Source organism: Solanum lycopersicum, chromosome 5 (assembly GCF_036512215.1).
Source record: "Solanum lycopersicum chromosome 5, SLM_r2.1".
In the NCBI taxonomy this organism is placed as follows: domain Eukaryota; kingdom Viridiplantae; phylum Streptophyta; class Magnoliopsida; order Solanales; family Solanaceae; genus Solanum; species Solanum lycopersicum.
In genome coordinates this window covers 2,955,620-2,970,069 of record NC_090804.1, presented here as the reverse complement: position 1 = coordinate 2,970,069, position 14,450 = coordinate 2,955,620, and the positions used below count along the sequence as shown (strand labels likewise).

The window sequence follows — 14,450 nt, the reverse complement described above, 5'->3', positions numbered from 1 at the left end:
AAATGTAGCTACTATTGTTGTATCTCCTTTTATACGCGTTTTAATAGTTGACTAGACATATCTGTAACAACAGTATCAACAAACGGTAGATTGAACTACCAGTTGATACTCTGCCTGCCTCTCGAAGGCAGGTATCTCGTGAGTTGTGAACATAGTCGAGGTATATGGAAGTCGGTTCAGACACTATGATTTTCAGTTCGAATTGAATTGAGTAATTTTGCAAAAAAAAGAAAAAGAAGATAATTTAGTGTAGAAGGGTAAAAGCGAGCTCAAATTGTTTCTTATTATTTTTCATCAAAACAACTATTTAGAGAGGGCAAAAAAACTTATTGACACACAATATTTGCGATAATTCAGTATACAAAGTATTTTGTGTTAGCATAATCCAAAGGAAAGCCCATACAATAAAACGTTAATAATTGTTTTTATTGCTTGAACTCGTAATCTTATAATTCATAGTATATGAAAAATCATTTTTTTCCTTAAAATAATAAAAGGAAACAATTTTTTTCTTCTCATTTGCTTCATCTTCCCTAATTCTCCACTCCGTCCGCCATTTTCTCAGTTTTCAAAACCCAAACAGTAAATTTAGAGAAATGGGTTCCCATCGATTTCTCAGCTACATCCCTAAAACCCTAATCTCCAAAAAAACCATAAAAAATGGACCCCAAATCCATAAATTAATCTCCTTTTTTCGAATGTCTGCTGGTAATACCAGTACTACTACTTCTTTACTCTTAAACAGATCAATTCATCACGATTCAGTGAAGAATACCCATCTCAATTCCAATCCCCAGAACCCAGAAATTATCCAGGAAGCTGAAAGAATCTGCAAAATCTTACTGAAAAACACCAATGTTGCTGATGCTTTGAGTTCTACTTCAGTCAATGTGAGTCCTTTATTAGTTAACGAAGTTATAAAGAAGCTCAGCAATTCTGGGATTTTAGCTCTATCTTTCTTCCGTTGGGCTGAGAAGCAGAACGGGTTTGTTCATACTGCAGAGAGTTATCATGGTTTGATTGAAGCTTTAGGAAAGATTAAGCAATTTAAGATGGTTTGGATTTTGGTTAATGAATTGAAAACCAAAGGGTTATTGTGTAGAGAAGCGTTTGCACTCGTTTCGCGGAGATTTGCTCGTGCTAGGAAGGTTAAAGAAGCTATCGAGGCGTTTGAGAGGATGGAGAAGTATGGATTGATACATGAATTGCAAGATTTCAATAGATTGCTGGATACATTGAGCAAGTCTAGGCATGTTGGGAATGCACAAGAGGTGTTTGATAAATGGAAGAATAGGAAATTTAAGCCTAATATTAAGTCGTATACGATACTGTTAGAAGGATGGGGTCAAGAAAAGAACTTGTTGAGGTTGAATGAAGTTTATCGCGAGATGATGGCTGATGGTATTGAGCCTGATGTTGTTAGCTACGGGATCATGATTCATGCTCATTGCAAGGTTAAGAAGTATGATGAGGCGATTGAGTTGTTACACGAAATGGAAAGGAAGAAGATTAAGGTGACGCCTCATGTTTATTGCACGTTGATAAATGGTTTGGGGTCGGAGAAAAGGTTGGTTCTAGCTCTTAAGTATTTCAAGTTGTATAAGGGTAGTGGCTTTGATCTTGAGGTGTTCACTTATAACGCGATGGTGGGAGCTTATTGCTGGTCTTTGTGTATGGACGATGCGTATAGGCTAGTTGATGAGATGAGGAGATGTAAGATTGGTCCAAATACACGAACTTATGATATCATTCTTCACCATCTTATAAAAGCCAGAAGAATGAGTGAAGCTTATACGGTTTTTCAGAAAATGAGCAATGATCCTGGCTGTGAACCGACTGTGAGCACATACGAGATAATGGTAAGGATGTTCTGCAACGAGGAACGGACAGATATGGCTCTAAAGGTCTGGGATAAGATGAAAGCTAACGGTGTTCTTCCTGGAATGCATTCGTTCTCCACGTTGATTAACAGCTTTTGTCGTGAAAGTAAACTAGATGATGCCTGTAGATACTTTCAAGAAATGCTTGATATGGGCATGAGACCTCCAATTCCATTGTTCGATAACCTAAAACGTGCACTTCTTGACGAGGGTAAAGAGGATATTGTTAAAGCTTTATGGCGAAAACTTGAGAAACTAAGGAAAAGTCCTTTAGTTGGATGAAGACGAGCTTCAAAAACATGGATGTTAGAGACTCATATAGTCGATCTAAACTTGTTTGATACTGAGACGTAGCTTTTGTTTTCAATATTGTTAGCATGCTTTACTATGTCCATTTTCTTTCTTTGTCCCCCTTTCTATAAGCTTACAGGATTCATATAGTCGATCCTAACTTGTTTGATACTGAGACGTAGTTCTTCTTTTTTTCATGTTTCTTCGTTCATATTGTTATTTTACACTTCCCTAAGCACGTTTACATCGTCTCTAGCTGGTCCAAACCTCATACCAAGCAAGTTCTTGATCCTCGAAAACTAAAACTCGAGCATGATCAAGGATCAACATGGTTACATTGCAGAAACTGAACGTTATCAAGATCAAACAGGAGTTATATTGGATTCTATTCGAGCAATTTCATCGTATTCAAAAACACGAAAATATACAGAAGTGTAATAAACTTTTCCCAGAAACAGCAATTTCCATGATCACACACACAGAGAGAGATACAATCATTCAAACACGATGCTCGAAATGAACTTAAAGATACCTTAGAATTCACTGCGATCAGGGGCGATGGAGACATCAACCTCGGGTTTAACGGGATCTTCATGGATTTCACCATCGATTTCATCAGGTAATGGAATCAAGCTCTGTAATCCATGAACAACAACCCAATCATTGTAATACAAATCAGGGTAAGTGATTTCGACTCCATTAACAAAGCTCACATCATTCACTTTTGTTATCGTCAAACTCAACCCATTAACATAGTTCTTAAACTCAGTTCCATTTACCATTTCATTCAAATCAGTCCAGTACAGTACACAGGGAACCAAATGCCTCAAAAACAGCTGCTGATACACAGGGAAATCCCCAGAAAATCCAACAATTGCATCGTCCATTGGAGCAAACACTGTTAATTTCAGCTCCGTATTCTTCAAAAACCCAATCAGTTGTAACTCTAAAAACGAAGCCATAATCAAATACCCCTTCGATTTCAACATCAACGACACCTCGTAAAACCGAGAAAATGGATCCAACCTGATACATTGAGGACTCGATTTGAAATTCGGGTTCCGATTAGTTTCCGGCTGAGTGAAATTCTGGGTGAAGAAATCTTCAATTCCGAAAACGATTACATACCCATCATCATAAATCGGTGAACCAACGATTTCAACATTGTTGATAGAAACACGCGAATCAGAACCAACACTCGTAACATAAAGTGAACTGGAAGGTGATAACGAAGGTATTTTTGAAGAAAACGGAAGGGATTGAAGTGAAGAGAGTGAAATCGAAACAGGGGAGAAATGGAGAAGGATATGAGAAAGTGAAGGCTGACCAAAATCGGAGAAAGATGAATCGGGTGGTGAGAAAATGGTGAGAGCAGAACCAGTAAGTGAATTTTTAGTAGCCCGTGAGATAACAGTATCAGCAATGAGCTCAAGTGTGAGTGACATTGAAATATAGCCGGAGTTCGACAGAGTCTCCGCGGCGTTAATTAGCGATTGTGGAGGTGGTGGTGGAGGCGGAGATTGAGCAGTAGAAAAATAGAGAAGAGAACTGAAGAAGAATAAGAATGGTTTGTAAAACGCCATTGTTATTGAGCTTTTCGCCATTGTTGTTGAGCTTGTGAGGTTTTATGTAAGGGGTTTTAGCTATTGGCGGTTATTTTATGGAATCAAAATTAGTTATAAGTTTGTAGAATTGTACAAGTTTTACCCTTTAGTTTTGAGAATTACTAAAACTCTACTTCCCTCGTATTCCACTTTTGTAAAATTACATTGAAATTCTATTGGTAGACGATACAAAATGAAAATTCAATGAAGGAAAATTCAGATTTATCGAAGAAATTACTTTGATTTTCCTTCTAGTGTTCGAAATTGATATTTTAGTCTGAGAAATTCAATTATGTCGAAAAGTTTCATAACAACAATATACATAGAGAAATCCCACAAGTGTAATTCGGGGAGAGTAGAGTTTATGCAGACCTTACCACTACTGTATCGAAGTAAAAAAATGTTGTTTCTGAAAGATTCTGAGCTCAACTATAACAAATCAAAAATAAGTATGAACAAAATAATGAAAGTGAAGAAAAATAAGTATGAACAAAACAATGTATCGGGTTTATGCTACAATGTATCAGAGATACTCTTTAATGTATTCGAGTTGCATATTAGTGTATCGAATTTGTGTTAATTTTTAAGGGATTGATGTAATTACAATCTAAAGAGGAATAAATTGTAATTTCATAGTGATTTCTAAGATTTATCCTATTTTATTTAGAGTAAATTTTAGATTTAGCTAATATGAAAATCATATTTGTATGATATAACAATAGTTTGCGCTCCATAACAAACTTTATGTTTGATATGTCTATTAATATATATATTTCGGTATACTTATACAAAAGAATCAATGTATAAGTATATATTTGAAATCTGTATACAACTAAGAAAGTATTTTTTTTTTTGTGTAATTTGTGTTTGTATAAAGTGAGGAAGAGAGAAAGGCAAAAGAATACTGGGCAGGAAAAGATTTATATTGTATAATTATAAGTGTATACGACGAAAAATAAGTATTTGTATATACAATTTTCTCTCGCTGTATACAAACACTAACACAATTTATACATTTGTGTTTGTATAAAGTGAGAGAGAACGAGAGAGAGAATGGAGAGCGAGATATATGAGGAGAGAGGCGAACGAAAAGATATATATATATATATATATTATAATTTTCTCTCACTTTATACAAATACAAAAATATTTATTTGTGTTTGTAGAAAGTGATAGAGGCGAGAAGAAGAGAATGGTGAACGAGATATATGGGGAGAGAGACGAACGAAAAGATATATATATATATATATATATATATATATATAAAATTTTCTCTCGCTTTATACAAATACAAATATATTTTATACATTTGTATTTGTATAAAGTGAGAGAGGTAATAGAGAGTAGCGAGCGAGATCATGAGAGTGGCGAGCGAGAAATCAGGGGAGAGAAGTAAATGACAAAATGTTTGCTACGAATTAAAATTATATAAAACTATAATTATAACATTTAATTTTACTTAAATAATTTGTTATTTTACGCCATTTTCCCTTTTATTTATAGATTTTGTCAATCAAAAAGTGCTAACATTACTAATGTTCTAGGCCCACTAGAGACACATACAAGTAATTGGGCCTTTAAAATGCACCTTAAACACTAAAAATTGCCCCAAAATAGTGCTAGGCCTCGTTTATACACCTTCAAATTATTTTTAAAAACAAAAATAATTAAAATCATGATTAACAGTTTATACCATCGAAAATTAAATTTCAGCGATGAAATTACATTTAATATATTATTATTATTATTCATGCGCAATCATCATCTCTCCGCCATTATGCATATGCTAACAGTTTAAATTCGACAATCATAAATTCAATCTTTCTTTATATTTGAAACACCTTGAAATTTCATAAATAACTTTCTAGACATATATCGAAAGTATAATATTTTTTAATATTAAAAAGATAAGTGTTTATTTGATTCTACTAGAAAGTAGCTACAACTAATAACCAAATTGTGACATGTCTATTTTGGAGGCATGCATTATTTTAACGGTGGGTTTCTCAATTTTCTTGATATGGGGGCATGTTTTGGTTTTTGAAAACAAATATTTGACATTAAGGGTGTGTTTGGTAGGGAAGAAAATAATTATTCGATGAGTCTGGTACGTAGATAAAAGAAAATTATTATAAAAATATTTTTATATAATCTACATTAATACTAAGGGGGTTGATTAGATATAAGATGTGTTAGGGATGCTGATGATATGATTAATGTACGAATATCATTTGTAGTACTTGTGTTCTCTGATTTCACTAAAAATAATATATTTTTAAAAATTTTAACTAATCGAATATGACATTTCTTTAGAGTTAGATCACGTCATACGACACAAAGGGGAAAACAAATATTTTCGTGTTAATATAAAACTATATAGTAGTAGATAATTAATAAGCATTATTCAATGTTTCTAGAAATAATAACTATTATATTTTTTATTTTCTATATAGAAGAAATTTTCTTTACCTTATCATAGGGTCAAGAAAGATAAATTAGATAAAGGCCCTCATTGTCTTGATACATTTGTATATAATGTTTTTGGTGAAAGTTATAATATGATATTGTGGTAGTCAAATTAGTGGTTTCTTACGTAAATGGTTGGATCATTTTGTGGTTCAAAACTTTTTTGATTTTGTTCGATATTCGGTACTTATTCTGAAATTAGTTAATTTAAATTTATATTACATAATGCTTTGTTAAAAATAGAAGATTTTGCCTTTTTAATTTAAGTAGAGGAGATTAATATTAAAAAAAATTTAAATTTAACCTAAATTATTTGTTTCGTCCTTAAGCTATTAACAACTTTAAAAGTATCTCTCCACTTGATTAACTGAACTTAATTACAACTCTAATCTTGTCATATTAATGAAATACACTCGTACATTCTTGTCAAGTTTATGTTTTTTTTCGACATTTACTCGACTTTTTATTAAGAATATCATATTTCTACGAGAGTTTGAGTTAACTTGCTATGGCATGTTACAGATTGAGACTATATTTATAATTTAAATTTAATTAATTACATAAAAAGGTGTTTTTAAGTCGATCAATAATTTAAAAATGAAATTAATTTTGTACCTATCAAATTTAAAAATATTTTCAATAATATAAACAATTATATTCATTTGGAATTTTCAACCACGGGTTGAATACGCCGTTTGAAAACACAAGTAATTTGCATCGATTTTAGTGTCTCTAAATTGACCTCTGAAGTAACAAATGAGAAAAAAAAAAGTTGAACTCATAACTTTCACAAAATATTTTTGATTTTCTAATTATTTACTATCTGTATTAGAGTCCGATAAATTAAAATTTATATTATTTAAGGCTGCACTATTTTTTTCTATGTGAAATGGAGATTTTATAAAAGATTTAAACATTTTAGTATATTATATATACAATTTTAAATGTTAAAAAGATAATAAAATAAAAAAATACTATAGTCATTTGACTCTTAAAAAAAACATCTTTTTTGTAAAAGTAAAATAATGCCTTTCCCTTTCATAGTTTTATAAAAATCTTTTAACATAAAAAAAAAAGAAAAAAATGAAGTATTTTCTAAGAAACCTCTTGTTTTTAATGGCCTGATAATTAAGCTAATCAGTAGATTAATTAATCATAAATAAACTAATCAGTAGATATCAATTATTTCCAAGTGAAAATGACATGAGTTAGAAAATCAAACAAAATGGAATATATTTATTTATTTATTCCTTTATTCATTTCATTTCCAAGTAAACTTATAATAATTTTATTTATTATTTTATTAATATTGACTTTGAGATGAATTTAAATATAATATCTCAAGATTATACGATCAATTTTAATTTATTTAGTATTATTTCTTTGTTCCACAGACGATAAAAAGAAAATTATTCTTACACAAATTCTGAGAATGAAAGTTACTATTAAAGAAGTCTATAAATATCATATCGAAAATATGAAACTTTTGATAGAAAATTCATCGAAAAATTATTAAGTTACGTATTACGATGAAAAAATAAATTTTGGTCCAATAAGGTAAACATAGCGTCCAATTTTTGACTCGAAGGAACCTTCGATAGAAAATAATAATAACATATAGACTTGACTTTGACTATCATTTAATTTTAGTCAGAATTTATTAGGTTGGCAATTTTAATTTGTTCTTTGAATACTTCTAATACATCGTTTTAGAAGTTAAAAGATTAAATTGATTAATTAGTATTTTTTTTAATTTTGCTTCTAGAGGTAAGTTTTTTTTAAGCCTATAAACACCTTAATAGGGTCAATACTCAACGAAAAGAGTTTATATATATATTAAAAATATAAATAAGAATAAAATAAAACACCTTCTAATTAATTTTTTATAAAAAAGAAAAACACAATAAAATAATTTGAAAATGGAGGTTTTATTTGTTTTAACGGTCCTTTTAGCTTTAAAAAGTTTTTAAAAAAAATTTCAAAAATTAAAGTTTATAATTGTTTTAACTACCCCAAATAACACAGAGATAATTCTAAAAAAATATCTAATAAATATAAACGATTTAAGAAAATATACCTTATGTTTATTATTTATTTCTAATAGATGTGAAAAGAGCTAAAGTTGTCACTTTTGAAATTTAAAGCTAAAGTTGACAATTGTAAAAAAAAATTCTTATAAACAAGAATAATTTAATAAATTACACCTTATACCTTTATTTTAATGAATGCGAAAATAACTAAAGCGAAAGCTAAAATCGAACAGAAAGAAATATATATTACTTCTCTATTTCACTTTATATCATTTACTTTTTTTTAAATACGATCTAAATATTGACAAAATTTTATATATTTAGTAATAATTTTATTTTACCATATCTATTTTCCTCTTAATCAAATAATCTATAGTCACACAAATATACGAAAATTTATTTCGGATAATAATTTTTTTAAATTTTTTTATCAATTTTAAATTAAGTCAGATAAAATAGGACGAAGGGAGTAACCATTAATGAACAACTCCAGAGCAGGTAGATATTTAGTCAACATTCTTTGTCTATCACATCCCTTCATAAATATAATTTCTAATACACAAAAACTCAAAATTACAAAAAAAAAGAAAAGAAATGTCTCCTCTCTTTGTTTTTCTCTTTGTACTCTCTTTTTCCTCTCTAATAAATTTATCAAAATCTAACAATTTCACAAGCCAAAATAGTTCAATAATTGGTAACACAATTGGTGGAAACAAATGGATTTCAATTGCATCAACAATAGTTTCTTCAAGTGGTAATTTTGAAATGGGATTCTTCACACCAGGTAACAATTCCAATTATTACATAGGTATATGGTACAAAAAGATAAGCAAACAAACAATAATTTGGGTTGCAAATAGAGAGACACCAATTTCAATATATGAAATGGATTTTGCACAATTCAAGGTTGATAATGGTAACTTAGTACTCACAAATGGTACTAGACACATAATTTGGTCCACAAATATCAATTACACAACAAATTTCAACAATTCACAAGTTGTAGCAACACTTTATGATGATGGTAATTTGATATTAAGTAATAATTCGACGAACCATCTATGGACTAGTTTTGATCATCCGTCTCATACGTTCATGCCTGGTTCAAAATTTGGGTACGATAAACGTACAAGACTGAAGCAGGTCCTTACTTCATGGAAAAACGCGAACGATCCCTCACCGGGACCCTTTACACATGAAGTTGACATGGAAAATAAGTATATTGGACAAGGTGTTAATATGTGGAACCATAGTGTTGTTTATTGGAATAGCGGACCTTGGACAGGTAACAATTTTACTGGGGTACCATATCAACCAAATCCTATGTTTAATTATACATATGTTAATAATGAGGATGAGGTTTATTATATGTATAATTTCTTTAACCCTTCATTAATTTCAAATTTTATCATGGATGTTAATGGACAAACAAAACAATTATTATGGATGGATAGTACTAATGATTGGAATGTGTTTTACACTGATCCAAAACAAGTTTGTGATGTTTATTCCTATTGTGGAAGTTTTGGTATTTGTAATGAGGTAAACTCTACTTCAACATGTGATTGTTTGAGTGGTTTTAAGCCTAAGTTTGAAAAAGATTGGAAATTGAGTAGCTTTTCAAGTGGATGTATGAGGAAAACAAGTTTGAATTGTGGTGATTTTGGTGAAAAGGATAGGTTTTGGAGGTATAAGAATATGAGATTACCTACAAATAATGAGAGTTTGAGAGTTGGAAATGAAGTAGAGTGTGAAAATGGTTGTTTGGAGGATTGTGATTGTGTTGGTTATGCTTATGGTAATGGAAATATTGGGTGTTTGATATGGAAAAGGGAGATGTTGAATTTGCAACAACTTGCTCAAGATAATGTTAATGGAAGCACCATTTATGTTAGGCTTGCATCTTCTGAGTTTTCAAGTAACCAAGGTAATTAATGACTTGTAACTTCTCCTAATTTTTTGAATTTTAGATGCATGATGTAGCTTATTTTGTATTTTTGGTTTTTATTCGGTGTCTGATATTTGTTTTGGGATCTGACTAAGGTGTATGCAACACCATTTTTAGGGGTAGTGTAGGATGGGTAAAGTGTTCTCTATTGAAGATAGAGTACATTATAAAAGCCTGAATCCGAAATATCTAGTTAAGAATAGAGAGTACTTACCAGTTATCACTCTACCACAAGTTTTCATGATGCATATATCTCCTAAATTTTTGAATTTTAGATGCATGATATAGTTTATTTTGTCTTATGATTTTTGTTCGGTGTTCGATATCTATTTTGAGATCATACTAAGATAGTATTCACACCACTTTAAGGGTGGGGCGGGAGTAAGTGTTTTCTAATGAAGATAAAGTTCATTCAAAGAGTATGAACCTGAGATATCTGATTAAAAATAGGGAGTACTCACCGGTTATCACTCCACCACAGATGCATAGATATACTTGAATTTGTTACTTTGTAGGTAGAGTGGACTTAATTTATATAGTTTTTTTTGGGCATTTATAATTTCTCTTTTTTTTTTCTATTATCAAGACAATGAAAACCAAAAACACATGCTATCTGAAGTTTATTGGCTTGATTAAATTTAAATCTATGTTTGGTCGGCCTAATTATGTTATTAAAGCACTTTTTATTAATTTGTTGTCTATTTTCGTAAGTTAAACACGAAACTTCTAATTAACGATAAAGGAATCTCAACCATCCTGTCATATCTCTTTTCATTTTTAATTAATAAAAATGTGTTCTTTGTTCTCTTGATTTACAGATCAAAAGCAAACTTCAACAAAGCTGAAAATTGCAATTCCTATAGGTGTAATTGCTGCACTTCTCATTCTATCATGCTTTTTTATATACTATAGAAAAAGAAGAAACTCAAAAGTCAAAGGTAACAACAAATAAATTTTTTAATGACATTTTTCTCCTTTTTATTATATAAAAATATATACAAAATTTTAATATTATCAAGACTCTAAACTAATTCATTTTTTTTTTAATTTTTAAATATAGAGGGTAGTACAAAATTTCATAGGCAGAATACAGAAGGAGAAGGATTAGAATTGATAGATATTCAAGATGATGATATTGAGGTTCCATTTTTCAGTTTTGAAAGTATATTAGTAGCAACAGATGACTTCTCTGAACAAAATAAGCTTGGTCAAGGAGGATTTGGTCCTGTTTACAAGGTATTTATGCAATATTTTTATTTATTTTTATAAGTTGCGCACGATTCAAAACTCGAATTGTGTAGGGGTAGATGCATAAGACTAATTACTGGTTTGACAGAATCGAATAATTTTGGTTCAGACCTTATATCTATGTTTAAAAAACCCATTATTAAGTATACATATTCTATCCAAATCCAAATAAGCTCTCTTTTCGAGAATTTGAAATTTATACACTCAAAATTCTAGCTTCGTTTCTGTTTAAATGCTAGATATTTATTTGCCACACTTATTGTTTTCTTTAGTAGTTGTCATGTCTTCATTATAATTTTTCCTTTTCTCAAACTTCTTTGAAATGTTTTTCTTGAGCCAAGTGTCTGTCTGTTCAGAAACAACCTCTCTATTTTCAAGAGGTAGACGTAACTATCTACCATCTCTAAACTGTATTTATGAGATTCTATTGAATATGTTATTATTTTTATATGCTGACCGAACTGTGACCTACGCCTAATCAACATGATATTTTTTTAAAAAAAAATTGTGTCACACAATTATCAAGTACTCCTCCTCTTATTTCTTGATTGTATGTAATAAAACTTTTTTATTATTATTATACCTTTTGCTACCTTAGTGATTCGAACTCATAACTTTTAAATTGAAAGTGAGGGATGCTTACCATCTGAGCAACTCCCTCTCATCGTATAATAAAACGTTTGTAAATTTTTTGTAGGGAATATTTTCGGGGGGAAGAGAAATTGCATTAAAAAGGTTATCTAGCCATTCTGGACAAGGTATAAATGAATTCAAGAATGAAGTAATGTTGATTGCAAGGCTTCAACATAGAAATCTTGTGAGACTTTTGGGCTATTGCATTCAATCAAGCGAAAAGATTTTACTCTATGAGTATATGGCTAACAAAAGTCTAGACACCTTCATATTTGGTTAGTAATTTTTTTTTTTTTTTACTGATATCTTTATACTGTCGATGTATATAAGTTAAATTTATGCGATTATTTTTCTTTCCTAAGATCGAAAACGAAGCGCGATATTGGATTGGAGAAAAAGAATTGAGATCATAGAGGGAATTGCTAAAGGACTTCTTTATCTACACCATGATTCAAGATTAAGGATTATTCATAGAGATCTCAAAACAAGTAACATATTATTAGATGAAGAATTGAATCCAAAAATATCAGATTTTGGATTAGCAAGAGTTGTTGAAGGGAAAATTACACAAGCAAATACAAATAAAGTGGTTGGAACCTAGTAAGTACTCATATAACTCCCTATTCTGATATGACGTAGAATGTTTTTGTGCATCAGACTATTTTTATTTATTGAAAAAGATTGCCAATCGTGTTGATTTTTCTTATGTTTTTTATACTATTTATCCAGTGGTTATATGGCTCCGGAGTATGCAATAGACGGACTATTCTCAATTAAATCAGATGTATTTAGTTTCGGAATAGTTATACTCGAGATCATAAGTGGAAGAAGAAATACTGGATTTTTTCATCAAGAAGAAGCGTCGAATCTCTTAGGCCTTGTGAGTAAATCGCTACTTAAATTCTTGCTTTCTTTTATCAACATCGTCACAAAATTTCAAACTTCATAGGTTAAACTTCACTATATTGTCACTGAATTTCACCTATGAAATCTGAATCGATCTCCGCGACATCTATTTTTCAATTACAGGATTGAAAAGTGACTAGTCCGCGATATTTATTACAAAACTTTATGTTAACATAATAATAAATATGTGTACTATGTTTTAGGCATGGAGACTTTGGACAGAAGATAAGTCAATGGACTTAGTAGATCAAAAACTACATGAATCATGCAACAAAGAAGAAGCAATTAAATTGATAAATATTGGGCTTTTATGTGTACAAGAAGATCCAAAAGATAGGCCCAATACATCAAATATAATTATGATGCTTGGTAGTGAAAATTCCAATATTATTTCACTTCCAAGACCAAATCAACCAGCTTTTATGACAAGAAAATGTGGTAATAATAATAACACAACTTCTTCTTCTAATGCTAAGTCTGATGGTGTCTCTAATAATCAACTTACTGTCACCATCGAAATGGGTCGATAACGCACTGCTAGAAATCAGTCAATTTTTCTTCGTGAAATCTGATAGAACGTCTGTTGAAAAATGATTGATTTATGATAGTGACAAAGAGTGAGGTGCAATCAAATTTTGACATAGCAATATTGTAGTTTTATCTTTACTTATTCAATGTATATATTCAACTCAAGTATGTATTTTAGAAACATCTTTTGTAATTAAATTATGTATTTTTACATGTCTATTTGCTCTATTCTATTTTATTTTTGGGTTTTCATCCGGTATTCCATAGCTCATATTGGAGTTACGATTAAATTTTGATTGCGAATTGCAAGGTTTATTCAGTGGTGACGCTTCCAAACATAATTCTTTTCATTCCTACAGCTCAAACCTAAAATCTCTAATTAAGGGTTAAGCGATTTCATCACAGCACCACAATCTATATTGGTGTTATTTCCTCTGTTCTATTTTACTTTTGTTTATTCATTCGGTGTCTAGAGCCCATATTTGAGCTCCGGCTAAATCATGATTGCGTATTTCAATGTCCATTCAGGGGTGACGCTTTCAGAATTCTTTCCATACCCACAACTTGAACCCAAAGTATCTAATTAAGGATTAAGCAGTTCCATCGCTGCACCACAATCTATATCGGAGTCATTTTGCTCTATTTTTTTGTACCTATTATAATTTACTATTGCAAAATAGGACAATTGAATGTCAAAAGAAAAAACATTGCTCTCCATAAGAGGGACACTATGTAACAACTAGAACTGTATCTTTTGTGTATGTAGGGTATATATTCTAAGTCTCCATACATGAGTACTTTAGTACTCAGGCAAAAAAACAAAAAGTTGAGTTGTCTATCAATAGCTAGAGGACCTACTATCATATATTATCATTATTTCGAAGCGTCGAATACAAATTTTTAAAGTTTATAATCT

General features: G+C 30.5%; 3 protein-coding genes across 3 annotated transcripts; 2 read left to right on the top strand and 1 right to left on the bottom strand.

Annotated features, from left to right (window-relative positions):
• The first annotated feature begins 277 nt into the window (after positions 1 to 277).
• LOC101259043 (pentatricopeptide repeat-containing protein At1g71060, mitochondrial) lies at positions 278 to 2,368 on the top strand. The gene has a single exon (XM_004238809.5). It carries the CDS (start codon positions 597 to 599, stop codon positions 2,160 to 2,162), a length of 1,566 nt encoding a protein of 521 aa, XP_004238857.1. The 5' UTR covers positions 278 to 596; the 3' UTR covers positions 2,163 to 2,368.
• On the bottom strand, positions 522 to 4,915 carry LOC101264822 (putative fasciclin-like arabinogalactan protein 20). The gene has a single exon (XM_004239351.5). It carries the CDS (start codon positions 3,773 to 3,775, stop codon positions 2,705 to 2,707), a length of 1,071 nt encoding a protein of 356 aa, XP_004239399.1. The 5' UTR covers positions 3,776 to 4,915; the 3' UTR covers positions 522 to 2,704.
• A 3,869-nt stretch (positions 4,916 to 8,784) lies between these two features.
• LOC101258749 (G-type lectin S-receptor-like serine/threonine-protein kinase At4g27290) lies at positions 8,785 to 13,747 on the top strand. Its single transcript, XM_004238808.5, has 7 exons — positions 8,785 to 10,198; positions 11,038 to 11,157; positions 11,280 to 11,455; positions 12,165 to 12,375; positions 12,463 to 12,700; positions 12,830 to 12,980; positions 13,210 to 13,747. The coding sequence occupies exons 1-7, from the start codon at positions 8,866 to 8,868 to the stop codon at positions 13,534 to 13,536; spliced, it is 2,556 nt and encodes an 851-aa protein (XP_004238856.2). The 5' UTR covers positions 8,785 to 8,865; the 3' UTR covers positions 13,537 to 13,747.
• The last annotated feature ends 703 nt before the right edge of the window (positions 13,748 to 14,450 follow it).